Raw genomic sequence first — 26965 nt, forward strand, 5'->3', positions numbered from 1 at the left:
TCTGATACAACTAAAATAGCATAAAAACTAAAATTGGTTTAAAAGAACCGCGGCGCATTGACAACCAATTCTTCACGCAAATAACGTGGAATACGTGCGGCTGGAACCAAGCGACGAAGTCAATCGAAGGTGAAAGTGATAACATACAGATAACCCGGCTGGAATATTCTGTTATTGAAAAAACGCGCAATCATCCAAGTAGGGAAGGCGCTTGTCTAATTATTCTAATATTTATATATTTCTTGATAATTTACTATGTCAGAACCTCAGTGTAAAAGAAGCAAGATGGCAAGTACCTTGGACCAACTTAAGGCATTCACTGTTGTGGTGGCAGATACTGGGGACTTCGAAGGTAGTTGCAAAACTGCAGTCTTTTACTTCAGTTTTTTCATTCCAACATTTTTAATCATTGCACTTAAATTACATCACTACTGGCCCCTCAATCCCAATGTGATCCATATATGATGCTTTTCCGATAGCCATGAAGGCTTATAAGCCCACAGACGCTACAACAAATCCTTCACTTATACTGCAAGCCGCTAACATTGCTCAATACAAACCTCTCATTGAAAAAGCAGTAAAGTATGGCGCCAAATTGGGAAACAATGTTGAGGAGAAGCTCGAACATGCCATGGAAATGTTGTGTGTTCTTTTTGGAGTTGAAATTTTGAAGATTGTGCCTGGACGGGTCTCCACTGAGGTTGATGCAAGGTAAGGCTTTGAGGGTGCATGGCAAAGTGAGACTTAAATTTTTGACATCATATAGTCTATAATCATTTATGTTCTTACCAGGGCTAGTGTTTAAAAGCTTAACAGATAAAATTACTTATGCAAATGTTTTTAAGTAGTATTTTAAAAAAATATTACTTCAGTTAGATCACATTAATTGTGTAATATCATTAGGCATTTTAATGTCATATTCAAGCATCTAAATGGTTTCAGTTGGGTTAAAAGGTCATCACTAAAAAAAAAAAACTCAAGTAAGTATTGCAATATCTGAGGCATGTCTTGGATAAACTCATCTATCATCAGTTTTCCATCAAATATTCAATGGTGAATAATAAATGGCTTAATAAACAAATTCAGTTTACAGTTCATTATCTACTGGGAGGTTTTTCTTTAATGGTCACCCCTGATATATTAACTGTAAACTTGTAGGTTGTCATTTGACACTGAGGCAAGTGTGGAGAAGGCAAGAAAAATCATCCAACTATATGCAGACAATGGTATTGGCAAGGAAAGAATTTTGATTAAATTGGCATCAACCTGGGAGGGAATTCAGGCTGCAAAGTAAGCATACAAGTGCAAGCCTTACAACTCTAATTTACTTTAATGATTCTTCCAGAATTCTAGAATCAAAATATGGAATTCACTGTAATCTGACTTTGTTATTCAACTTTGCTCAGGCAGTGGCCTGTGCTGAGGCTGGAGTTACCCTCATTTCCCCTTTTGTAGGCAGAATCTTAGATTGGTCAGTCAGTCACTGCATTTTTAGTTAGTTCTAAATGTATTTTTTATCTAGGTACATTGCAAACACGGACAAAAAAAGTTTTTCAGGAGAAGAGGATCCAGGTGTCATTTCTGTAACCAAAATCTACAACTACTATAAGAAATTTGGTTACAAAACCGTTGTTATGGGGGCCTCATTTAGAAACACGTGTACGTTTTATATTCAAAGAAAAAACGTGGCGGTCTAAAAGGGTTCTAATTGCAGCTGAAATCAAAGCTTTGGCTGGCTGCGATTTGCTGACCATCAGCCCCAAATTGCTAGGAGAATTAGAAGCCTCCATTGAAAAGTTGCCCAGGAAATTGAGTCCCGAAACTGCGAAAGAAACCTCACTGGAGAAATTGGAGTTAAATGAAGCCAGATTTCGATGGCTGCTGAATGAAGATCAAATGGCTACGGACAAATTGTCTGACGGGATCAGGAAATTCGCCGCCGATTCGATCAAACTTGAGGGTATTATTCGGGACCTAATTGTAAAAGCTTAAGAGATCTTTAATTTTTTTATTACTTTAATAGTATTTTATAATACAAATTTACTTGGTATGGTTGCAAAGGAATGTGGTTATTATTATTATTATATCATACGAAGACAGTTCCTTACATTCCTGAGAGAGCAGAAGTTAAAATAGTAGGCGTCAGAGATAAGAGATTGCTGAATCCTCCATGCAACACACAGACCTTACTGATGTTGCACTGCAACAAAAATTTAGGAAACTGAAAAAGCAATTTAACTATTTCATAGCCGCCCATTTTGATCATTAACATTTACCCTTTCAAGATCAGTGTCTTCATCTCCAATAACGACTACTACTTTTCCACCCTTGGTCTTCAAAAGCGAGCTATGTGGCCCAATATTATCGATGTTATTCTCCCTGAAAGAAACGCTCGAAAATGGAATGTTTATGCTGCCTTTTACCGAGTATCTCAAAAACCTGAAAGAACTAATTAGATTAAAACAACATAATTTGCTGTTCACTTACACTGTGGGATTTCTGATGTCGATTAGTAACAGTTGATCCGGTTTATGTCGCACAAAATTCACTACGTCATTAACACTAATCCTAGGACATAATTCCTGCTTCAAATCCTCTAGTTTTAACCCCCGTATGTCCTGTAATTGACAAATGAAAACGCAATTTTTGGGCAAAACAAAAAACCTACCAGGTCGTCCTTTTTATGAAACTTTTCGTTTTCATGTTCCCGACTAGTGATGCTTTGTGGAGTGCTGTTATAGGTGGCCATGGATAAAATGACGCATTTTTCAATATCTACTTCAGGCAAGTCTGAGAACAGCAAAATGCACTCATTGAACCCAGAAGATAATAACCTATCTCTCAGCTGGGTTAAAATGGATAATCCTATGTGAATGGGGAACGAGGAATCACAGAGTAGGAGGTTGTCCCAGAGGTGCAAGATTTTGTATAAAGGAAATACATCTGAAAGGCTGAGAATAAATAAGAAATCTTTCGATTTAAGCTGAAACTTACGAGAGAATAAAGTAAGAAACCAGGGAATGGCGAATAGCTGAGGGTAGAAATTTATTTCGTGCAGATGATTCGCCAAATTAGGATCGTGAAACGCTATCAATTGGGAGAATTTACACAAATACTCTTCAATGACTGCTGAATTGTCTTTTAAAAAGAAATTATGCAGGAATTTTGGCACGAATGCTGACAAGCAGGCGAAGGCTTTGGCTGCAATAACCAACAATCATTATCAAAATTCCATATAATTTAATAGTACATGTCACCTTCATCATTAAAGTGCAAATACAGAAAAGGAGCAGTTAAAGAATCCAAACCTTGCCAGTAAACGTATTGTTTGTTCTTGCACACCCAAGCTTTTAAAATACGTTTCAATTTCTTATGTCCTTCAGTAGAAGACAATAATTCGTTGTATTGGTGACATCTAGGAATGTCTACTTCAATCTATACATTTCAGGAAGAGAATTAGTATTGGAATTTCCTTTATTTTTTATAATTTACCTGCCTATCTGTAGTCGTATGAGTATACTTGTCAATTTTGAAGTATTCGCTTTGATAGTTTGCCTTCAAGTTTAATAAAGCAGCCCATATTTCCCCTCTCAACAAAGGAGGAATATCTTTCTTTGCTTCTTCTCTGATTAAATTTACAGTAAATGGATATCCCTATTAGACATACACTATATATTTTAAACTGAATAACAAAAAAAATCTATGTAATTACATGTAAAAGTCTTCGCAACAAAATAACTCGATGCAGCTGATATTCCGGATCTTTTTCCTTTATAACTAAAGGTAAACCCTTGGCGTCATAAGGAGGAGGATCAGCTCTAGCAATGATATCTGACTTGCAATGAATCAGAGGATAAAACACGGAAAAAGGGATATGAGAGAAACGTTGATACAACGAATCCAAAGGCATTTGCACTATCCTCGGGTCGTATAGTGTTGAGGGATTGCGCTCTTGCCCCAATATTGTACCTTCGATTAAAACAAGGCTACAGACAAATTTAACATTTTCAATTAGAGATCTTTGTTTCACCTGGGCACAGACAGAATCGGAGGGCTGGATCTAATCAACCCTTGTTTCTTTAATTCCTGAAATGCGTCCCCACCAGCTAATTGCCACCAGTGGTACAATTCGTGCAACGTGAACACCTGGAAGGGTTGGCAGATCTTTTTAATGTTCTCAGGCTCTTTCTCTATAAATTCAGCAAAACAGCTTTTTTGTAACAACTGCAAACTTGTAGGTCTTTTATTTGGGTGTACATTTAAGCACTCATTAATCAATTCTTTTAGATCATCTGGTAGTTCCTAAAATGTTTTTTTTTATTGATCTGTTAATCTCTATTTAAAAGGGTTTTACCAAGTATTGATCATAACAATTATGCTCCCTCGCAATTTTTTCTAATATTGAAGTGTTGGCTTGCAGAAGACTTAAAATTTTCCTTATCCTTTGGCTCAATTTTAAAGAGCTCCAAAGTATTTTATTTAAGGCCAATTCGGCCAAACAGATTCCCAAGGACCAAATATCCACTTTAGGGTCTAAATGTGAGTGATTCAAACCAAGCAGGAATACTTCTGGTGCTGTAAATAGGACTTGTCTAAAAGAGTATGAGAGAATAAAAATTCATAAAAAAAAGAAAAATCTTAAAGCAAATTTTAATTCAATTATATAAAAATGACAAAGGCAGTAATAAAAGAAAAACAAGAAAATAGAATTAAAAAAATTTTGACCCCGACGTGATTTGAACACGCAACCTTCTGATCTGGAGTCAGACGCGCTACCGTTGCGCCACGGAGTCATGTTAAAAATTCAAGACAAATGTTCTTTATAACCAAAGCATATAGCCTTGAAGAACTACATATACTTTTAAATACAATTTTCATACTCAATTTAATATATACATTTCACAAAAACAGCAAAAACAAATACTTACAACACAGGAAATGACACCAAAGACCCCAGATTAGTCATATGAAACAGCCCATAATTAAACAATTTAACATCCCCATTACTTTGTAGCAATATATTCTCATTGCTCAACGTCCTATGAATAATTTTTTTCTCATGTAATAACTTAAGTCCTTCTAAAGTCTGATAAGCAATCTGCATAATCTCCCTGGGCTCAAACTGCCTTTTCTCAATGAGATCTCTTAGAGGTGTCCCACAATACTGAGACACAACTATGGTCCTTTCTGCATTAAATTCATTGTAAAGGGTCATCATAAAAGAAAACCTCAAGTAGGTGTAAATATATCAGTGTTATATCTTTAGGTAAATTTGATTTGAAGGTAAATAGGAAATGGCTTAATCGATATTCTACGTTTACGGTTTACCACCTACTATAAGGTTTTTTTTAATGATCAGGCCTTATGTTATAAACTCAAGTTTTACTCGCCATGTTTGCCTCGAATGATATCCAAATAGTGACACAAATAGGGGCTTTGGATAGTTTTAAGGAGTTGAGCTCGGCCCACAATTATTATAGAATTGGGCGTTAAGGGCAAGCCATTGCTACCGCATGTGTCCCCCTTGTGCAGCTTTGCAAAGAATGTTATTGCCCCAAAATGCATTTGAGGATCCCTTAATAACGGAAGAGTCATTTCTATTGTCATATTCAGTCAGATGAGTAGATTATTTATCCACATTTTATTGTTACGTGACGAAAATATTAGTACTTAATCCGTTTTAAAGCTACTAGTTAATGCAGTTAAAAATTAACATATAAATAAAACAAATATTTGAACCAAAACCATATGATAATTGTCAGATTTGACAATCAAATATGCACGTTCAGAAATTGGTGATTCAGGAAGCTTGGAGCTCAGAACCACAGTATTAATGATAACAAATTTATTTTTTAAGGATTTTAAGTGAATTTATATCTTTTTGGTTAAATCACATTGGAAACAAATTACAAAAAATTCAATTTGGTTTAGAAATAGAAGAAACTTAACAAAAAATGAAATTTTTCGAACACAGAACAGTTGCAAGTTGACTCTTAGTACCCAAAATTGAATGCACTTTCAATGAAAGCTCCATTCGTAAAAATTCCAGTTCAAAATATAGACATGTTTATTTCGTAATTTTTTTAAATTTACAAATATTCATCTCAAGTTCATCTCATTGACCTCATCTCACAAATTTACACTACCAAAACTGTTGCTAATATGTATGCTAGACGATTCTCCCATAATTTTGCCCCCCCGCAACATAACCTCAGAAATGTTGTGTCCCTGGAAAGGTGCTCACACAAGAATTTATCCAAGTACAATTTAATGATAAGACGGCAATTTTCTATGTGGGGAAATCGAAACAACGTAAAAAACCAACTGGACTTGTTTATGGAGAAGGCTCGAAATTGCAGAAAGCTGCTGTTTTTGAAATCCAGTCCTGAGAAGACATTAAAAATGTGGGCTCGACAATTTGAGTTCATTTTGGCGCAAAGGGTACGCAGGGGTCAACAAATGCTCTGTTTGTATTCCAGGTGGTGGGAGGAAAAGGCTCTGAAGGAGTTTTTCAAACATTTGCGTATTAGCCTTAGTAGAAATGGCAGGGAATTTATTATTGGGGCTCTTGGTGAGTGTTCACTTTAGAGCTCATTTAGTATGTGTAGAGGTTTCTATAAAGGTTTTTGATAATTCTCTTCCTCACTGTTAATTTCATTTTCCTAAGGCTTATTAGGACTTTTTAATTACTCTCTCATAAATATGTAGTCAAACTTAAAGGGTTAATTGATTAACAGGGGTTGCAGTATACAATTGGGAAGAAAAAAGAATACCTGACAATGAGTTTGAGGATCATTTAAATGATCTCAGCTACATAAGTACTTTAAAAGAAGCTACAATGTGTTTATCATGTGCCAAAGGAGAACTTTCAAATGATAATACCAGTATTTGTGAGGTAATTGGTTTAAAATTCAAAAGCCAAATTTTTAAAGTTAACATTTAGTGCCGTTCTGGGGGTGTTACAAATAAAAGTATGGACCATTGGGTGCCATTTATTGAAAAAGATGACTTAGTAGTGTGGAGACGCCCTCATGGGGAGGGTCTATTTGAGTATAAGGTTTATGGGTCCTATAAAGATGTATCTGCTGAGGATTTTTTGAATACCCAAATTGACACAGATTATCGAAAAGAATGGGACAACACAGCTGTGCAACTGGAAATTGGGGAAAGGGAATCTGATTCCAATAGTGATATATTATATTGGGAAATGCAATGGCCAGTAAGTTTACTATAAAAAGTAAAATTTAAATGATAAAAGTATATTTTACAGCGTTTGTTTGTGAACCGAGATTATGTTTTCAATAGAAGATACAAAGTATTTGAAGACACAAACACCATAATAATAATAAATAAAACAACAGAATATCCACGATTTCCCAAATTCCCAGATAAGTACAGGGTTGAAGAATATTGGTCGCGTATGGTGATTAAACCATACAAAGAAATTAACCAATTGGGTAATCACATGGGCTTAAATCAAAATATTAATTAAAGAAAATGTTTTAATTAATAGGCATAGAGTTTAGTTTAACTTACTTTGACAACCCTGGAGTGAATATTCCAGCCTCAGTTACAACTTGGGTTGCCAAAAGTGCGATGCCAAACTATTTGGCCAAGTTGCGACATGCCAGTAAAAATTACAAACAGTATTGTTCATATAAAGGTGTGTATGTTTTTTATTGAATCTAAGAGCAATATATAAAATTCTGGGTGTCTTGTAAAGCCTTAATGTCTTCTTGCTAATTTTTTTTTCTCTTAACCTAGGTGTTCGCAAAGCTTGCGAAATTTACAAGAAGCAGGAGAAAGGTCGGCGGGAGGATGAAGAACGAAATAAATTAGAATATTGTTCGAATGAAAATTTGAGGGAGGCCTTACATGACGTTTTCGAAGAGTTTCGAAGGAAAACTATGGAGAAATTGAAGTTAAAAGGTGAATTTCTCAGTTCAGGTAGTTTTTGCCCAAACCTTTTTTTTTAACGATCTCAGGTGCTTTTTCAGGTCATTTAGAAAGAATCAGTGAAAGGGCTCCGTCACCACCAAACGATGAGGAACAGCCACAACAACAGTCAAACAACTCAACAAAACAAGACAATTTTTGGAAATATTTACATCCAATGTATTATTTTACCTAATTTTTATTATGGGTTGGGGAGAGAGGAGTAGCTATTATATTAATTATGTTATGTTAAGCAAGGTCAATGCAGCAGTAGTCATAAGACTATAAACAATTTTTTTCACGATATTGGAATATATCATTTTGTTACTAAAATTTTTTTTTTAGTTGAATAATTGTGAGTAAACTTAAAAATTACTGTTTACCGGGTTTGTATATTCTGGGTTACGCATTTGAGTGTGGAATCAATACACAGGCAACAAAATAGAGAATAGACATCTACCTACATGTATATATTTTAAAACATTTATATAGAAATGAAACAATAATGAGTAATATTCCATCTTTGTTTCACAAACGCATTCTAATAAAGAGAGAGATAATGAAGTTACTAACTATATAGAAATGTGTCAGGTGACAATTTATTTACGTGATGATAGATGACAGCTGATTCTGGTAATAAAATGAAATTTTTTGTCTTACCTTTTTTAAACATTAATTAACAATTCCATTTATGGACTGGTCACTGCAGTTTCCTTTTCCGTGCTCAGTAAATAAACCGGAGTTGATCAATACATAATTCATTTTTCGATAATTTTTCAAATAATCTCTGGTTTTTCCTGTGATATGGTAAGCTCATTTGATATCAGCAAAAAACTGCATTTAGCTGCAACGGACCATAAATATCTCGTAAATTATGTTGGCTAGAATGCTGCTGGTTAGAAGTTGGTGCATAAATTGAAACCAAGAAGTGATCCCATATGCAGTAGTTTATAATTTTGAGAGGTGAGTACTTGAGTTGGTCAGTTCGACCTACATTCCTGGCTTAAGGTTTTGTTGGGCTTGACAAGAATATTTTCCATTACGTGCCGACTTTTATCATAATAAGTAGCTCAAGATGAAGAAAATAGTCTTGTAAATGTTGGAAATAGCTTGACTCCTTCACACTTAAGAGTTTCAATATTATTAGAGTTCCTAATGCCCATCATCACATACACCTGAGGTTCAAATGCATTAAAATGAATGTTGCCTTTAAAATTTAATTCTGATTACTAACATTTTACATTACCTAGCTTTGCTACTGAACAAAATTTTTAAAACTACCATGGGGGCATATTCTAACTTGAAATATGTTTAGTATTCTTAGGTGTTGGGGATTTTAAACTCTCGTCAGGGCTATGCCAAGCAAAAGTTTGCTATCTACCAAAGCTTTAAAATAATTAAGTAATGTGGATTTTAACAAGTCCAAAAGGAAAGATCAGTGAAGCATAATATTTAAGAACAGTTGTTAAAAGATAGACTTCACAATGTAAAATTACTAATATACTTGCTTCAATAACCCTAATTACTTTAACTTCAAATAATGGTGGTGTCAATAATGTTAAAAAAATTGAGGACTGGACACCTACTTGTTAGTCTAAGGTCAAGATCATAAAGAATAAAAATTGGTTAACTAGATAAAAAATTCCTAATAAAGATAAATTAGGAAGTCTCCACTAATATTTTCAAAATCAGAATCAAATCCCAAATTGGCAGCAGTTGGATTTAATTCAAGTTCTCAGCCAGAACCATTATGAATTTTCCAAAAAATACAAAGAATTTGGTAGTTTTAGTGAAATGAATCTGCAGTTAAAATGTAAAGACACTCTCAGCACTATTTCCAAAATCAACCTATTACTCATTAGGTACCTTGATAGCATTAAAAGAAATTTGGTATCAGAAGATTTTTTTATGATAGATTAGGCTATTATTTGCTTCAACTGAAGGAACTATTAAAAAGGGCCAAAAATGAAAGGCATAGAGATTCAACAATTCTTCTAGTAGATTAGAATGTGGAAGATACTTTATCATAAATTTTAAATCAAGTTATAATCATAAGTTCATAGCCACGTTAAAAGAATTCTCCCAATATACAGTCTTTTAGTTACAATATACATATAAAACACAATTGCTTTCCTAGATTCATTCAAGACTACTTCAAATTTTAAATGAAAATTCCGGGTTTGAAATGCTCAGAAATAGAGAAATTTTTTCCTAATTATCTATCTTTGGAAACGTCTTTTATTATTGGTCCTATGGGATAAGGTTTGATTAATTTTTTCTTTTATTTTGCTTGGGAATAACACTTTAGGAGGTTTGTTGGAGTAGTGAAATTGCACAATATTCTCAGTTATTGCTACTGGTGCACTAAGAACCAAAAACTCCATGTTCTGCAAACATCTGTATCAGTGCATATTTACCATTCAATCAGGCGTCCATATTTTCTTTCATTATTTCATCATTCTCTCATTGGTATTCATCCCACTGTGCATCCCCTGCTCCCATATGATCCCATATAATCTCTGATTGGTGGGATCCTGGCGAGCATTAGCACAGAGTCTTTTGCCACCGTTCTATAAGCATTTGACATTCTTATCGCTAATGTGCGATTCGCTAGTAGCGCCTCATAATTCTCATACTCCAACATTTCCCACCATACTAGTGCAGCATATAACATGCTAGAGGAAGCTGCCAGCCCTAGGGCTCTGCTAGCATAACCAGGTCCACCTACTCTCGATGTGATCCCAGATAGCGTCTTAACACATTACCCACTTTCTCTGTTATCTTGCAAATATGTTCAACAAAACTCGTATTCCTATCAAATCATACTTCGAAGCATTTCATATTTTTTTATGTAACAAGTTCGTGGTCGTCGATCGTTATTCTTGGGCTTCCGATTTTTCTTCTGCCCGCCAGCTTCACCATCTCCAGTCTATTCGTAATTCTAGTTCCCTGATCATGACCATCACCAGCTGCGTTGTCTCTATTGTTCTCAGGTTCAGGGTCTCTTTGGTTATGGCAAAGACTGCTAAGGCCAGATCATCCGCGTACGCCGTTGGATTAACGCCATTCGGCCACTGTCAGCAGCCGGTTGGAGAACTGATTCCATAGGATTAGTCCAAGAATCGCCCCTCTGAGGGACTTCTCGCGCCGTCATTCGATCTTCCCCTTTAGGTCGTATTATACAAGATGTAAATTTGAAAACTTCTCATTCATATTATCTTGAAACAGGAAAGATTTTTAAAAAATCGCCGGAACACGTTGATTTTGTTATTGAGGGAGACCAATTTTAATGCAAAATTCACAGCACCTCTTTCAATTTTCTACCCTTCAGAGCCACCCTCTCAAATACTTTAGATGGTAAATTGATTTAAGTGATACCTCAATTTAAAGGGTTTTTCATTCTCTACATTTTGATATCTCGTTTGGTGCATTTCACTGATGCGTTATCAAGTTAGGCGTCTTTGATAATTCTAAATTCATTGTTCCTATTAATGTTTTGATAGCATTGAAAGTAAGATTTTCTAGTCGAACGTATCTTATGACTAGGAAAATAGGACAAGAATTTACTTTGTTAAAAAATACAGGGTGTCTAATTAAAAAAAATCGAGTTTGAGGCATTTGAAATGTAAAGAGTTTGTTTTTTTGCACACCCTGTATAAATTTTCTCGGAAATTAAAAATATACCCTAGTAGAACGACCCTTTGCTTTTAACTGGACAATTTTTCAAACGATTCAATTAATACTATTAAATTTATTGGGAATTTTGAAAAGCTTATTTTTCCTTCGATCTTCGTTTTAAATTAACTCAAAAACTGCTAAAAATTCTTTATATTTTCTATTAACAAAAAATACTTACAGTTGCAAACAGAATTATTATCCGTAACAAAATATAGGGTGTTCCATTTAAAACAATGTATTTTTGCCTCGCCACGCTTTTCGGGACCATCCTGTAACTTCGAAAATATTAAAAAATAACGATTCATGAAAAACTGAATAACTTTTGTATTAAACTTTTTCTTCTAAACCTTATGTTTTTTGGGGCAAGGTAGTGGACTATCTTACGTGGACTAGCCTGTACATTCCTACATAGTTCCTGGATTATAACGAATATCCAATAAGATAAGATTAGATAAAACCTAGATATGTTTCTATATGGGGATTAATTAGTGTTTGACTAGAATCCACATGTATTTATTGTTCTTATGCAACAGAGCCCGCGGTAGTTCAGATTGCGGATAAATTAATAATATAACAATAATTTTAATAACAAATCTTGACAGGTTTATCTTGTATAGTGATTAACGATATTTCACAGTTCCTGCCGGCATTACATTGGATTTGAGTCCGGTTTTTCCAGTGTTGATGATTCCGTCGTTATAAGGTAAAATTTGATATTTTTGAAGCCCATGAAAATTTGAAACTGAGTGCACGAATATAAATAATTATTGAAATTATACAAGCAAATTGCTTATACTGTACAGGTTCCGCACAAACAACTGTCCATTTTTAGACCAACATACCAAGAATTATTCTCAGCATTAGTATCTAAATGCACTATTATTAGGTCCATTGTGTGTGTACAGCCACTCTGATGGTGATTTGCAAGACCAGTTCTGATGCAATCAAGATTTTTATATTTTCAGGTAACAACACTGCGGTTCGGCATTTATTAATAAGTCATGCAGCTCGCCTTGGGAAAAAATGTGTGAAATAATGATTGATTTTTTGTTCCTAATCTTTGAGGTTTTTACCTTAAATTTATTTCCTCTTAACGTGCCTTTTAGACAAGTCTATAAATAATCATTATGAGGTAACCAATAATGAGTTTATCTCAACTTTTATCGGAAAAATGGAAATTATGTTCCACTCTACTGTAGTATCAGAATAATTAAGCAAGTATCTGGTACGGTTGTGACTGCGGATTCATTCAGCGGCCCCCGATAATCAGTTTTCCAAAAACTAATGATTAATTCCTGCTTGCGCGGGGATATCAAGCAGTAATCTCCGGAAATCTACCTAAGCTCTTTCATACCTTTACGTGATTGCACTGCCTGATTTTAAGCAAGACAAATGTTTATCAAACATTGAGCGAGGTTTGTAAATTCACGCTCAACCCCTTGCGCTTATTTAACCAGAAAAAATAAACACACTTATTTTTAAAATTTGTATTGAGGTCTAATATCTAAGCCACTGCACTCGACCTAAAACCATACAGTATCACCTTGGCTTGAGCGAAAGATGGTCAATACTAAGTATTATTCATTTTTAATTGCCGATTATACTATTGCATGCCATTGATTTCTCCTGATATTTCGCTACAGATAGGCGATAAGTGAGTGTGCTGCGACCAAAGAAAGTTCTTTCAGTCCGTTCGTTACGCCGTATGTGTTAAGAAATTAATGGTAAAGCGGGAATTTTGCAGGCTCAAAGACTGAGAAGGCTCGCCAGGATGGACCACAGTCAGTTGATCGAGGAGATGCCCCATATCGAGCAAATGCCCACGCAGGAGAGATTAATCCTTGCCAGGAAAAGACGCGCCTTGCAGCTGAAACAGTGGCTGCAGAAAGAGAAGGAGCACAGCAAGAAGAACAACAAAGCGGTGAAGAGCAATAAGAGGGGAATTGTTTTCGACGACAGCGTGGTACTGCTGGAGGCGGCTGCCAGAAATGATATTGATGAAGGTGATAAATTTTGTGTTACACCGTAAGATAAAAATTATTTAAAGAAACATCTAGGAGATGGGGTCAAAGAACCAATAATAACCTTGTTCGAGCGGCTTTCGGCCGCTTGAAAATGGCATACATAAATTGTGACCATTCTCCATATATTGCCAATATTGTTAATTGTTAGGTTTCTTTCATATTGGCTTGAGTCCAGCCGAAGTATCTGTGAATGACAACTGTCAGATTAATACGTGTTTTTCCTGTCATTGTTAATAAGCGCTTTTATTGCTATAGATTTTTGTCACAGTTGATCGAAACATTATTGAAATTCCACCTGTCAGCTGATAAGTAAGATCTCACTAACAGTATGAGCAGAACATCTAAAATTTCTATTATATTTACAAATACAGGGTGTTAAAGACAAAAGTGTCCGGTATGGGTATCTTGTAAATAGCCATATATAGAGACTTTTTTTAGACATTTAATAAAGCCTATATCTCTTACCGTTCCCAAAATCCTGCTGGACGTCTTCATATGCAGGACCTGGACGAGTGGTGTCCTCTTGTAAGGATGGCTGGAAACACCCTTCTGGATCTGGATGGCGATAAACAAGATCCGAACTGCAACGACCGGAGCTGGCGTCCAGTTTCGACAACGCAATCCTGACCACTCATGTTAGAGAAAGTGGTCTCAGCAGTATAGGATCTGAAGGGTGTACCGGACCATTCAGGCCCAAGAAGGGAACCCTGGCCTTTTGGGTTCGAAAGGTGGACCATAATCCTTCAAGTTGTTCGTCTAAAAGTGGAAATGTTGGAGATGCTGGACATTTTCATACTAGAAACACTGTATAATAAGATTATTTTAGCATTAATTCTAAAAGATCCATGAATACTGAAACCTATAAAGCATTAGATTGTACAATTAACATACAAAAATAAAAATTACCGCCCATGTTTGTTTTTGACAAATCTGTCATTACCAGGTGAATATAAAAATTTCACTTTCTTTAGTTTTCATTGGCTGTAACTCTGACAGTATCGCTAGATTAATAATAGTCTTAATAGTTACCTTGTTAATCATGCTAATTTTCCGAGACTCACGAATCTATTTAACCGTCACTCATTAGATTATTACATTTAAACTAGATAAGTCACATATACGATTTCCTTCTGATGAGCTTAATAAATAATTTTATTTTTTCTTGCAGTAAGAAGACTGCTTATGAAGGGAGTAAGCCCCGACTCGTGTAATGAGGACGGCCTGACTGCTTTACACCAATGCTGTATTGACGACAATGAGCCAATGCTTTCTCTTCTCTTGGAGTACGGCGCGAATGTTAACGCTGAGGACAGTGAAAAATGGACACCGTTACACGCAGCCGCCACTTGTGGACATCTAAAACTCGTCAAGTAATTATACTTTTCCTTTGTCAATACATAATTTTCAAGTATGTCTTCTTAGGATCCTAATTGCTCGTGGGGCGAATCTCCTGGCCGTAAATGCAGACGGTAACATGCCATATGATATCTGCGAAGATGAGCAGGCTTTAGATTATATTGAAAGCGAGATGGCAAAGAATGGGGTTACTCAGCAGCTCATTGACGAGACGAGAGCGAGTACAGAAAGGCGGATGTTGACTGATGTGCGGGCATATGCGCAGAGGGGAGAGAATTTGGAACAGTATGATAGTCAAGGGGCTACGCCGGTAAGAGTTTTTGCATAGTTTCTGAGAGATCCTTATTTATTCTCTTTCATAGCTTCATATAGCCGCCGCTAATGGTTACATCTCAGTGGTGGAATTTTTGCTAGATCAAGGGGTTCGAACGGATGTGAAAGATAAAGATGATTGGCAGCCGTCTCATGCAGCCGCGTGTTGGGGACATGTAACTAATTCCCTTCATGTTATTTTTCATCTGACTCGCAATTTCAGATTGATGTCTTGGAAATTTTAGCTCAATCGGGGGCGAATTTGAACGCCAGGAATAAAAACGACGAAACTCCTGCAGGTATGTAATATTTTCCTTTAAAATGTGCATCTTTTACTGTGTTTTGTCTGAAGATATTTGCGAGGATCCGGAAATTAAAGAGCGCATTTTGGAATTGCGCAACGAGCAGGAAACCAAGAGACAAGCAGAGGCGAAAAGGAAAGTGAGACGATCTCAGAGCAATACTCGAACGCAGTCCGTGAGGCGGACTTCACTTAGGGATAAGGGATTGACGGCGAGGAGGGATGCAGTAGAGGAGGCAAGGCTGAGGTTGCAAGCGGGGACTACTAATGTAAGTTGAAAAAGCCCTCTATAAGTCATGATTAGGGTTAGGTTAGGGGGATTAGAAACCATTTTTAGGGCTACTTTAGCACTAAAAAAATATCAAAATTTATGAAAGAGGTCTTCCTAAAATCGCTAATAAATATTGGACGTTGCGTTGAGACAAAATATCCTACAAATAAGCTTGAAAAAAGCCTATAAATTATATATGGTGTTCTATGGTATTTCCCAACCTTTCCCCTCCAACGTTACTTTTTCACTTGAATACATATGTTAAAACCCCTTAATAAGAAATATTAGGTTGTTCGGAAAGTAATTTCGTTTTTTCCCGACAGAGGATTTAATGGTATTTTTTTGCACTTAACCTCACACTTAAGCCATATAATTTTTATATGCTTTGAGAGCTCATATAACAAGGCTTGTGTGTGAAACATTTCAATTAATTCTACGCAGTAGTTTTTGGTTGGTGCCCTTTTAAATATGGAGAGCGATAAGCAGCATTTTCGACATATCCTACTGTTTTACTACAGAAAGGGTAAAAATGCTGTTCAAGCCAGAAAGAAATTGACCGATGTGTATGGAGAAGGTGTGTTGACAGTACGCCAGTGTCAGAACTGGTTCTCTAAATTTCGATCTGGCAATTTTGATGTCGAAGATGCACCACGTTCGGGAAGGCCGGTTGAAGCTGATAAAGACGCCATAAAGGCATTAGTTGATGCGAACCGTCGAATAACAACACGTGAGATCGGATTGAAGTTAAATTTATCGAATTCAACAGTTTATGACCACTTGAAAGGCCTGGGATTATCCTCGAAGCTCGATATATGGGTTCCCCATGTTCTCACAGAGAGAAATCTGTGTCGCCGCATTGACGTCTGCGATTCGCTTCTCAAACGTGACAAAAATGATCCGTTTTTGAAGCGCATCATTACTGGGGACGAAAAATGGGTTGTATACAACAACGTCAAACGCAAGAGGTCATGGAGCAAAAAAGATGAATCGACTCAAACCATTTCCAAAGCCGATATTCACCAAAAAAAGGTGATGCTGTCTGTTTGGTGGGATTTTAAAGGAATCGTTTTTTTTGAGCTTTTACCGGATAACACAACGATTAATTCGGAAGTCCACTGCCAGCAGCTGGACAAACTGAAGGATGCACTTCAACAGAAAAGACCCGAACTAATCAACAGAAAAGGTGTAGTGTTTCACCAAGACAACGCGAGACCTCACACAAGTTTGGTCACTCGCCAAAAGCTTTTACAGCTTGAATGGGACACAATGCCACACCCACCATATTCTCCAGACCTGGCACCATCGGATTATTATTTGTTCCGGTCACTCCAAAATTTTTTAGACGGTAAAACTTTCATCTCAAATGATGAGGTCAAAAACCACCTCGATCAGTTTTTTGCCAGCAAAGACAAAAAATTTTATGAGCGTGGAATTATGCTACTACCAGAAAGATGGCAAAAGGTGTTGGACCAGAACGGCCAATATATAATTTAATAAAGCATTTGTTTATTATACGAAAACTGTCATTCATTTTCACATAAAAAAACGAAATTACTTTCCGAACAACCTGATAATTAGAGCCATTAAGAAACAATCGCAACATTGGTAACTCGTTATTTAAGTCGATGATTGGGTAAATGAACAACTGGGCCTCGAATACAGGAAAGTGAACTTATCAAAGCGTCGATAATTAAAACCGTACATCAATTATATGAAGTTCATATGTGCGCTCTCAAAAATTGTAACAAAACATTCTTGCAGTGAAATCTAATGCAATATTAATTTTATGTAATCGCGTCTAAAAAAATGTTCAACAGTTATACACATTACTCAGTATAGGAAGTGTTGTTTGGGATTTTGGAAGTGCGGATTTTTGCTTGTTGGTGGTGAAGAATGTTTGGGATTATGAGAAAAAGGAGAACTGCGGTTGTGTGTTTGTCTTATAAGGTATGATTGAATTTAAGTCCTCCATTAGATGTTGTCACATTTCCAAGTTTATTTTATTGTTCTAAGGGACTGAACACCAACGACATATCATCTTCAACCAACAACTCTAGATTCAACAATATTTCCAACAACAATAGCATCGATTATAGCAGTACAAATAATAATACTAACAAATTAAGAAACGAATTAAATTCCACTACCGGTAAGACCAGTTTGAATGCAGAGGCAGTGGGTGCACTAGACACTTTTCCAGGGGCTTTGGCAACACTGGACAGGAGAGATCCTGAGGGCAGAGACAACGAAAGTAACTTAGATGACAGCATTTTGGACACCAAGGAAAAGAGCTATACCACAGACGTAAACGGAAAAGTAACAGTACATGTAGTGGTGACGATAAATGGGAATGGGACCTTGGCTGACCTGAAAAAGCAAAGAATGCAAATAAGGAACAGCACAAGTGAAGTGTCTTTCGGGAACGACGTAGTGGCCTTGGCCTCTCCAGCGAGCAGCATCGACGAAACTGAGTCCAGTATTATTGCTAGTGCAAATTCTCCCGATATAATCCGGTTCACTGGAGACACTACGCAAGAGAACATCGAGTATAGCAAGTCCAAGAGATGTTGCGTCATACAGTAAGATTCATTAAGGTTTTTTTCTCAAAACAGCAACTTTATTTGCCAATTGTTTCGTGGTATGTCTCGCACATTGTGAGAAATGCAGGAAGCTGCAGTTGAAGGTAAGGTAGAGTTTCGAGGAGTTGCCTTAATTGTGATAGTTTTGTCGTTGATTGTTATCAGTGTTCTTAGTTAGTTTCAAGAAAAAAAGGTTTTGGAGGTAGTAGTCTGCGCAAATCTCATTTCGCCTGCACTAAAGCATTCATACGTATCCCCAAACGAAGGGAATTGTCTTCTGAATCAGTTTTAATTCGGTAAATAAAAAAATCATACTTTGGATGAAGTATATTTTTATAGGAAAATTTTAGAGATAATTCGAGCCTTGATAGTGATATTATAAAGTATTTATTATATTAAAAATAATTTATTAAAGTTAATATCCAAATCAACTCAGCTTTGAAATAGAAATTATTGAAGTATATAGACACTGAGAACGTAGTGGTGCTTCCTGTTGAATGAGAATCAAATACGTTATTTGAAAGTCCGTCTACTTATACATTCCACAATATGTGATAGAATTTACTAAGGTACTTAATTTTTCATAGTTGTAAATATGTGTATCGTGTCAGTGCACCTTAACATGTCCAAACTCTTATTAAAATAGGAAGTTACTAGCCTTTAAAAGCAATAATTTCCCATATTTGTGTTCGATGGCTTCAAATTGTAAGTTCAAAGAGCCATTAGTACAAGTTTCTTGATATACATTTAGTCCTTACATAAAATTATATTTTTGCCTTTATTTATTACTTCATTTGTGTAAAAACAATTTTGTTCCTCTTTTTTAGGTATTATTTTTAAATACTGCCATTTATTGTTATTTTTAATGTTAGTTATGGAGTTTAGTATTGTATTATCACAGTCAAATTTGTTATTATAGGAATTATTAGATTGTTTTTTAGGATATTTACTAGGAGGTAACAAATTTTACGAAGTATATATAGTTTTTATTTATCTCGTTTTATTTTTTAGTTTGGTTTGAAATGTTTACAAGCTAAAGAGCAGTTCTAAAGCCTCAAAATTTGACCAAAAAAATTTCTAAGGTAATAAATGTATTAACCTAAAGATTAATGATAATGAAAACAAGATAACAGGGCAAAATTACCACTTCTGAGGGCTGCAAACCCGCAAAAATATCATGTCTCACCAACTCTGAGATCTGTAACTTATTCATACTCATATCATATGTCACATTGCTCTTAAATTTAACGTTTCTACTGGCACACTTCCCGCTATAAATGGACTCTTCTGAAGTTCTAAACTGCTACTCAAAATCCAAATACTAGAGTAGGTGGTCAATCAACTTGACTTTGATGCTGTACATAATGTCTCAAGTTGGTTAGCAGCATAGAGGGTATCTCATTATTAATCTTGACTCTTAATGAAGATGTGGCTTTCCCGAAGAGTTTCCCTTGGTCTTTTTTATAAAATGCACACTATGAAGCTGTCAACACATTTGTCATGGGTCTTGGTTTTCATCATACGGGGCGATTATGAAATTTTATATTTCTAGGATCTAGCGGTTGTTTTGGTTTACCATTGTTATCCTAATCAGGTGGAAAAAAATAAAGGCGACTCGTAACCAACATCACACTTAACAACTTGTCATAGAGTGCTTTCTATTTAGAATTATCTTCGTTTTTATTATAGGAATAAGTAGTACGTGTAAAACAAAAGAAACATTTTTTACGCATTTAATCACCAACATTTTCTTAAATACATAGAAAACCTTACCATTAAATTATTTCACCACATAAACAACTGCAAAAAACGTATTTGAGATATTCCTTCGAATAAACTAAAATTCTATTTTTGCGCCCAAAACATGTTGGGTAAAACAATACCTGACAGGTCTAACTATTAAACAATTTTGCTGGGATCATTATTCTTGTTCAAAGAAAATAAAACCTATTTACTCTTTCATTTCTTCATCTTCAGGCGTCACTACCGGTTCTTTCTTAATCTCCTTACTCTCACTTTCTTCCTCCTTCTTGTCTTTCTTAACCTCCTTTTTAGCTTCCTTGCTTTCGTCACGTTTCACTTCATCTCTTTTAGAATCCCTATCCTTTTCTTTCTCCCACCGCGATCTTCCATCATCTCGGTCTTTCTTCTTGTCGTTTTCCCGATCTCTCTCCTTCTTATCATCTTTATGCGAGGCAGTTTTCAATACTGGCTCGATTTTGTCGCGAATGTCCATTAAAGTAGTTTGGAATAGCTTCGAGTGTGCCTATAAAAAACATTCAAAACAATTAAATAAAAAACGTAAAACAAAACAGCGTACATTAGATCTGCCTAAGGCATCTTCGGTGCTTCTTAATTTTTCTTTGTAATCTTTTATTTCGGAATTCAAGTGCTTAATGGTTGAACTAGACTTGGAATATTTCTCTGTCAGTCTGGTGTTTTCGCTTTTGAAATCTAACAGAAATTGCTCTGTTTCAATTCGAGCTTTTTCACTTCTATCCAGTTGAGTTAAAAGTTTGGCGATATCAATTACAGCTCCTTGATAAACCACTAGACCTAAAATAATATGTATTTGTAATACTAACTTGATTCTGCACGTAAAACTTGTTTAAAGTAATCGACACATTATGTAATGGAAACCTGTTTTTTTTATCAACAAAACTAACCGTCACTTGATGAAGCCTTTCTTTCTCTCTCAGTCTCGGGGATGTTGTCCTTGACAACTGCTTCTTCTTCTCTAAAAACAGGCAACATTTTCCTATTGCCGAATGCTACTTCGCGCCAGTCCACATTATTTTCTATTGACCCACTTTCGAGCTCTTCTTTTATTTCTTCATGAGGTTTGTCAGTCAGTTTACGGTAGTTTAAAGTATCTCTAGCGATTACTTTCGTTATCAGTTTCTTTGCTTGGGATCTTGAGAAATTTAGGCCTAAAATTTTTTTTCAAATAGTCTGCATTATTCAAGATCTGGAAATTACCAAGAGTATAAATCAATTCCTCAATGTCTTTATCGAAGATATAGCCGCAATGAGTGTGGTCAAAGTATACGAATGATAATAATAAATGTTTATCTTTCGTCACCAACTTGGTGCGATCCTTCTTCTTGCGACTGTCCTTAGAGCTGCGCCTATCATCCTCCTCATCTTCACTAGAATCCGACTTTCTCTCTCTTTTCTGATCCTTTTCAGCGCTAAATACTGAATTTTAATATCTGCACAATCGTAAACCAAACCACTCACCTCTCCTCAGTTTTACCCTCTTCATCCCCAGATTTATCCTCTATTTTTTTTTCTTCCTTCTTTTTTTTGTCCTGCTCTTTGGGTTTTTCTGGCATCTGATAAATAGCCTTAAATATGTTAAATCCAAAGTCTCTGGTGAGCATTTCGTTGAAAAGTTCGGCGAATAGGGATACTTCAAACGAATGTTCCTTGGTGTCCTCAGGACGGTAGTCCAGAAGTATAGACAAAGACATTGAGGTGCAGTCGAATTTGCCTGACTTAGCTATTTTAGATGGGTGTACTATGAGATGTGGTTGATCTGGGAGAGTGTACTGTTTCTCTAAGCGCCGCTTTTGGACTTCGTCCAGTTTTTTTTCCTCCACGTGCTGCTAGTTAAATGAAATAAATACATCAAACAGCAATAAAAAAAACTTACCTCAGATTTCTTCTCTTTCTCTTCCAGTTGCTCGAGTTTTTTATCTTCACTTTCTTGAGCAACTTCACCCTCTTGCTCGCTCTCCTCTTTCTCTGCCTCATCCTTCTCAGATTCAGTTTTCAAAGCTTTGCTCAGTTTAGCAACGAGCTGCGCCTTCAAACCTTTCGAATCCAATTTCCTTGCTTTCAACTCGGTTCTTAATTGAGCCACCGTCATGCTCTTCGGGTTCAATTCACTATGATGAGTGGGCTCCAGAATCTCTTCCACTTCGTCCTGTTCCTAAATTCGCCAAAAGAAATGCACGATCAATCGGGGTCAGAACGACTCTTGAGAGAACACTCTCGTTGCATTCGCATTTACTCAACATTCAACATTCAGACACGCAGACTCGTTTGGAAAATTGTGAGTTTGTAGTCCGGTCAGCCACAGAAACCAGCGACAGTACTGTAATACCTAACCTACTATCTCATCACACAACTGTTTAAAGTTAAGAAAAAAGTGCCTTTTCGTCGGTGACGTCGGCCTGGTCCACGACGTCAGGCTCCGCATCGGCTTTCAGGATTTTTTCCAAGTGTTTACGGTAGTTCTGCTGCACCTCCCCCCACTCGGCTCGGGTGGGAAGACAGCTCCACACGTCCGGCAAGAAGATTACGACCGTTTCGACCCGCGCAGGAACCGTTTTGCCTTTGTGGGTAGACTCCCCGCGCCGATAGTACAGCTCCACGAAGCGGTACCTACAGGCGGGAACACAGACAGTGGTCATATCAAATTATCTGAAAAACTAAAGGTCCTGCAAGGGACTGACGTTAGTCTCCTGACGACCTTTATCGGGCTCCTCTCGCGCTTCACTTTGGTTTTTAACAATAAAAAATTTCTGCAGAAAACAGCTTGTTGTTTCTTGTAGAATCAGCTGGGGGTAATGTTTTAAAACAGTTAATTTTTTGGGTGTTAAAAGCGACGGTTTGTTGGGTTAAAAGGGTGAGAAAGAGCGCTACAAAAATGTTACAATTTAAATATTGGTATCTTTCTCAGATTAGGACGGAATTCCGGAAATTCAGCTTCTTTTTTTCAGAAAGGCCTTTTCAAAACCGCATATTAAGGCCCACATAAGGCCAACAATACTAAAAACAAAGAACCATAAATTGTGACGAAATATGATCTATTAGTAATTTTTCCATTGGATATTTCGGATTTTCCGAAAACATAGACTCGACGTTTTTCAATCACTGAATTAGATTATTTCTTTAAATCATTTCCCGATTCATTGATTTTCTCGGTTTCAGTCAGTCATCAAAGTAATTTAACAGGTGAAGAAATCAAAGAGTCAGAAAACAGTACTGGAGAAGCTTAAACTTGCATTACCGTAGAGGTTTTTAGAAACAACTGCATTAGGACATGCAAGCAGACAGGGAAGTTGTTGGAATTCATACTTCTGCAGAAAGTGCCGAAACCTCTCAAATAAAAGACGCAGTCACTCAAGAGGGTGAACTTACCAGGGGGAAAAGTGAGAAAAGAATAGAATCCGAACGTAACTTTGAAGGAGCAGGAACTCATAACTAATAGGAGGATTACTGGATCTATATCTTCATCCGAAAGCACCGTAAAAACTGGCAAAAATCTGGATATAATGGTGAAAAAACTTTATCTGTCGAATTTACCGAATCGATATTGGAGTTTTTCATTGAAGGTATTCATTATACTAAAAAAGGGGAATTCTGTGAATCAAAACAGACCGTAAGGAAACTGAATGTTATTGAGCAGCCTAAAATAGCTTGTCTGTGTTTTCGGTAGAATCTGAACTATCAAATGTAAAAATTAATGTTACCATCCATTTCAATAAGGAAGCAGTGACTGAGACTGAAAGTTAAAATGCATATTCTGATCCCGGAGGTAGCAAAATTTAAAAATTGTACAACAAATAAAAAAGTTGATAAGGCCATATTTTGTTAATCTCTGTGGTGCTTCGTTTATAGTGCCGTTGAATGTATTTCTAAATCCTTAGATATCGAAATCGTATTTATGCTGGTATATAGAACTTCTAGAGATGATTAATTGGACGTGTTTTTGAGCTAAGTTGCCCCACAGGTTCTGGAGATATTGAAAATGAAAAATCAAATCAACCAAAAAGGCGACCAAATCATCTGTCTCGACTAAATTTTCTACATTTTTGAAAATTTTTTTACACGGTACAACTAATAAATTAACTCACCATTGTGTGCAATTGGATAAGTCAATCCCTGTAAGAGCCTTGCACGTTCTAATGGCAGTCTTAATTAGTACTGAAGGGTCTGTCTCCGGATTTTCACCATCAAAAGACGGACTCCAAGGGCCTCCGATTGCCATAGTTTCGTTTTTGCCGCGCAAACCCACCAAAAAATTAATCAACCGGGTTGGATGGACATAATCTTTGTCTTCGCTTTCTCTATCTCGACCTTCTTTATCGTCCGCCAAAGCGCAACACTTTTGGTAGATTTCTTCAATCACTGGGACACTCATTAACATTACCTGAAAGATGTGGTGATAACAAAATTCCGCACAAGAAGACAGCAGCTTACTTTAGCGGAAAATTTGTAGTCGGAATCGGCGGGTTCTAAAACGGCGTCGTTTTCGGTGACTTGGTCTAGTTCTTTGTACATTATGTGAAAGGAACAAGGTCTGTTTAAGGCGTACGGTTTGTCGGCCGGAAAGGCATCCACCCAGCGAATGTAAGTGTTGAAGAAATCTGAAGGAATGTAGAGATTTTGATAGCGTTTTTTAACTTCCAACAAATCTGCCTGGCTCCTAGATAAGATTAAATTGTTAACGAACTGCGTACCTTAAAACTCAAAGCTTACAAACTGAGATTGATTTTTGGAATCTGTACCATGTATCTTGGAACAGCCCTAGTCCTCCTGCGAGTTTTCGGAGACCTCGATCTTCTTCTAACAGGCGACTTCCTATCTTTCTCCTCCTTTTCTCTTTCCCGCATTCGCTCGTCCCTCCGCCTCTTCCTCTCAATCTCATCATCATCCCTATCTCGCGATCTGTTACGTCTCTCCCCTACCATAGGTTTTGGTCTATTGTCTCTATTAAAATCCCTATTAGGGTTTTCACCACGTCTCCCGAAATTATTATTCAATTCAGGCTGTCTCTGTTGTTGTTGATCTCTAGGTTGATTGTTATGCATGACTTGGACCCTTGTGGCATTCCATTTGAAAGGCATGGAGGGGTTGTAAGTGGCCTCAACAAGAACACGATCACCCGTCATGGGATTGGACCCTTTGATACAAACGTTTCTTGAGAAAAAAACTTCATCGTCTATAAAACCGAAGTTTTCGTGGAGTTGCGTTACTGAACCAGTGAATACTTTCTGTTTTGTTCCTAAGTAAAGAAATAAAGGTGTTTTAACTTTTTAAATTGTACGTAAATTTAGATTTATTAATTGGGGATTATTAGAGTGTTGCAGGTTTGGTATTTTCCTTTTTGAAAATTCACCTGTGTCCAATTATATTTGGTTTATCAATTCAGCTTCAAATTGACTGCTTTTTCACTGAAACTAGTACTAAAGTGGTAAACTTTGGAAATTGGAAGCCTAGAGAAAAGGGACTAGAAGTCTTGATTTTTGCTGTAAAATTTACTATAAAGTATAAAATATCACTGAACTCAGCATTATTTTGATGTGAATGTCAAATTATGAAAGTGCTAGTAATGCTGCTAGGAGCATCATTTGGATCAGTAGAATGACAAAAATTGAATTTCACAACAGGTTTAGATAATATCCTTGAGTCCACAGAGAATATGTAAAGAAGGTAAGTGTGGATGAGGCTGCTGTTTAGTCACCCAAGTCAAATTCTTGAATGGTCAGGTAATGAAGGCAAATTTAGTACCTAGTCAAGCTCAATGAACATTTAGGTCTAGAACACAATGAAGCTTTTTTGTTTTTCAAAGCATTCTGGATGCATTTTCCTGATTTTTTATAGATGTTCTAGAAAATGTATACCTTCAAAGTGAAAAAACCTACAGAGTGAAATCTGAACAGCAAAATGGAATCTCTTAATCTGGTGAAAATTTACACAGCATATATCACCATTTTAATTTCCTCCTAACTTCAAACTAGTATAATTTGTTGGACCTTTCTAATTAAGCTAGCAAATTTAGGAAACATAAAATCTCTATATGGGAAACAAAAATTAAATTAAATTATCAAATGATAAATTTTTCTTCTGATTTCTCTATAGGATCTTGGCAGTTAATAAATAAATATAGATATAAAATAAAATGGAAACTAACTAAAGTGTCACCAAAAGAATTTAATAATTTTTTTGTGACAATTGCCAATACAATGAGTTTCTATCAAACAATATCTACCTGGATTATTTTGAGCATTCCCTTGAGTCTGAAATGCATTCGGATTCAATCCTCTTGTATTGGGATAACTTACAGCTGAAAGCTGTTGCTGAAAGAGAGGGTTGGAAGCTAAACCCAACTGGCTTGCAGCCATTTGCTGCAGACCGAGCCCCAAGTTTTGCTGGCCTAGACCCATGCCTTGAAATACTTGGGGAGGCTGCTGCTGAAAAGGCACCATGCCAGAGTGGTTCAAGTTGCCCATCCCACCCATTTGGGTATTGGTTTGGGGGTGTTTGTTGCCCCAAACCGGGTTTTTGTTGTAACTCATGTCAGATATTAAAGACTCGAAACACTAAGAACAAAGTATTAAACTTGTTGAGGGGTTAAATTCGATAGATGGAAGTTCAGGAAAATGTTTTGTTAATCTGAGGAACTGAGTTATTTGTTTACAGTCCGCGAATAATTAGAAAATGAAATCATCAGTTTCTGTAAACCTAGACAATGGAAATGGACGCGAACGCTTCCGCG

At 36.4% G+C, this 26965-nt stretch overlaps 5 protein-coding genes and 1 non-coding gene across 12 annotated transcripts; 3 read left to right on the forward strand and 3 right to left on the reverse strand.

The window, feature by feature from the left end:
* Positions 1-62: 62 nt before the first annotated feature.
* On the forward strand, positions 63-2060 carry Taldo (transaldolase). The gene is made up of 6 exons (XM_066397494.1): positions 63-352; positions 480-711; positions 1159-1290; positions 1346-1471; positions 1523-1659; positions 1715-2060. Exons 1-6 carry the CDS (start codon positions 256-258, stop codon positions 1990-1992), a joined length of 1002 nt encoding a protein of 333 aa, XP_066253591.1. The 5' UTR covers positions 63-255; the 3' UTR covers positions 1993-2060.
* LOC136413779 (TBC domain-containing protein kinase-like protein) lies at positions 2045-5745 on the reverse strand. Of its 2 annotated transcripts, none has more exons than XM_066397489.1 (12): positions 5391-5745; positions 4929-5187; positions 4355-4592; positions 4031-4302; positions 3713-3986; positions 3493-3654; positions 3258-3435; positions 2995-3201; positions 2669-2943; positions 2488-2618; positions 2277-2439; positions 2045-2221 (listed from the first exon to the last, which is right to left on the reverse strand). In XM_066397489.1, exons 1-12 carry the CDS (start codon positions 5605-5607, stop codon positions 2105-2107), a joined length of 2493 nt encoding a protein of 830 aa, XP_066253586.1. In that variant the 5' UTR covers positions 5608-5745; the 3' UTR covers positions 2045-2104. The 2 variants fall into 2 exon arrangements, with proteins under 2 accessions (XP_066253586.1, XP_066253583.1); XM_066397486.1 differs by having other exon boundaries at positions 4929-5183; positions 5387-5745.
* On the reverse strand, positions 4722-4793 carry TRNAW-CCA (transfer RNA tryptophan (anticodon CCA)). Its single transcript has one exon. It is a non-coding gene; the product is annotated as a tRNA-Trp (tRNA).
* Positions 5746-6077: 332 nt separating the features above from the next.
* Positions 6078-8173, forward strand: LOC136411062 (stAR-related lipid transfer protein 7, mitochondrial-like). 2 transcript variants are annotated; one of them, XM_066393467.1, is made up of 7 exons: positions 6078-6571; positions 6738-6895; positions 6944-7219; positions 7271-7457; positions 7514-7663; positions 7765-7947; positions 7998-8173. In XM_066393467.1, the coding sequence occupies exons 1-7, from the start codon at positions 6163-6165 to the stop codon at positions 8129-8131; spliced, it is 1497 nt and encodes a 498-aa protein (XP_066249564.1). In that variant the 5' UTR covers positions 6078-6162; the 3' UTR covers positions 8132-8173. The 2 variants fall into 2 exon arrangements, with proteins under 2 accessions (XP_066249564.1, XP_066249570.1); XM_066393473.1 differs by having other exon boundaries at positions 7765-7929.
* Positions 8174-8564: 391 nt separating this feature from the next.
* Positions 8565-19447, forward strand: MYPT-75D (Myosin phosphatase targeting subunit 75D). Of its 4 annotated transcripts, none has more exons than XM_066391826.1 (9): positions 8565-8742; positions 8821-8898; positions 13358-13616; positions 14806-15007; positions 15060-15303; positions 15356-15481; positions 15529-15604; positions 15658-15875; positions 17891-19446. In XM_066391826.1, the coding sequence occupies exons 3-9, from the start codon at positions 13385-13387 to the stop codon at positions 18458-18460; spliced, it is 1668 nt and encodes a 555-aa protein (XP_066247923.1). In that variant the 5' UTR covers positions 8565-8742; positions 8821-8898; positions 13358-13384; the 3' UTR covers positions 18461-19446. The 4 variants fall into 4 exon arrangements, with proteins under 4 accessions (XP_066247923.1, XP_066247933.1, XP_066247905.1 ...); XM_066391817.1 differs by lacking the exons at positions 8565-8742; positions 8821-8898 and adding an exon at positions 12516-12578 and having other exon boundaries at positions 17891-18026; positions 18078-19447; XM_066391836.1 differs by lacking the exons at positions 8565-8742; positions 8821-8898 and adding an exon at positions 12149-12316 and having other exon boundaries at positions 17891-19447.
* A 728-nt stretch (positions 19448-20175) lies between these two features.
* Positions 20176-26961, reverse strand: LOC136414955 (cell division cycle and apoptosis regulator protein 1-like). Of its 2 annotated transcripts, none has more exons than XM_066399281.1 (11): positions 26459-26961; positions 24946-25471; positions 24667-24892; positions 24321-24616; positions 22614-22845; positions 22112-22390; positions 21697-22061; positions 21436-21647; positions 21123-21386; positions 20777-21012; positions 20176-20722 (listed from the first exon to the last, which is right to left on the reverse strand). In XM_066399281.1, exons 1-11 carry the CDS (start codon positions 26763-26765, stop codon positions 20408-20410), a joined length of 3258 nt encoding a protein of 1085 aa, XP_066255378.1. In that variant the 5' UTR covers positions 26766-26961; the 3' UTR covers positions 20176-20407. The 2 variants fall into 2 exon arrangements, with proteins under 2 accessions (XP_066255378.1, XP_066255369.1); XM_066399272.1 differs by having other exon boundaries at positions 21697-22064.
* Positions 26962-26965: the final 4 nt, after the last annotated feature.

This window comes from Euwallacea similis, chromosome 1 (assembly GCF_039881205.1).
Source record: "Euwallacea similis isolate ESF13 chromosome 1, ESF131.1, whole genome shotgun sequence".
Lineage (NCBI taxonomy): Eukaryota > Metazoa > Arthropoda > Insecta > Coleoptera > Curculionidae > Euwallacea > Euwallacea similis.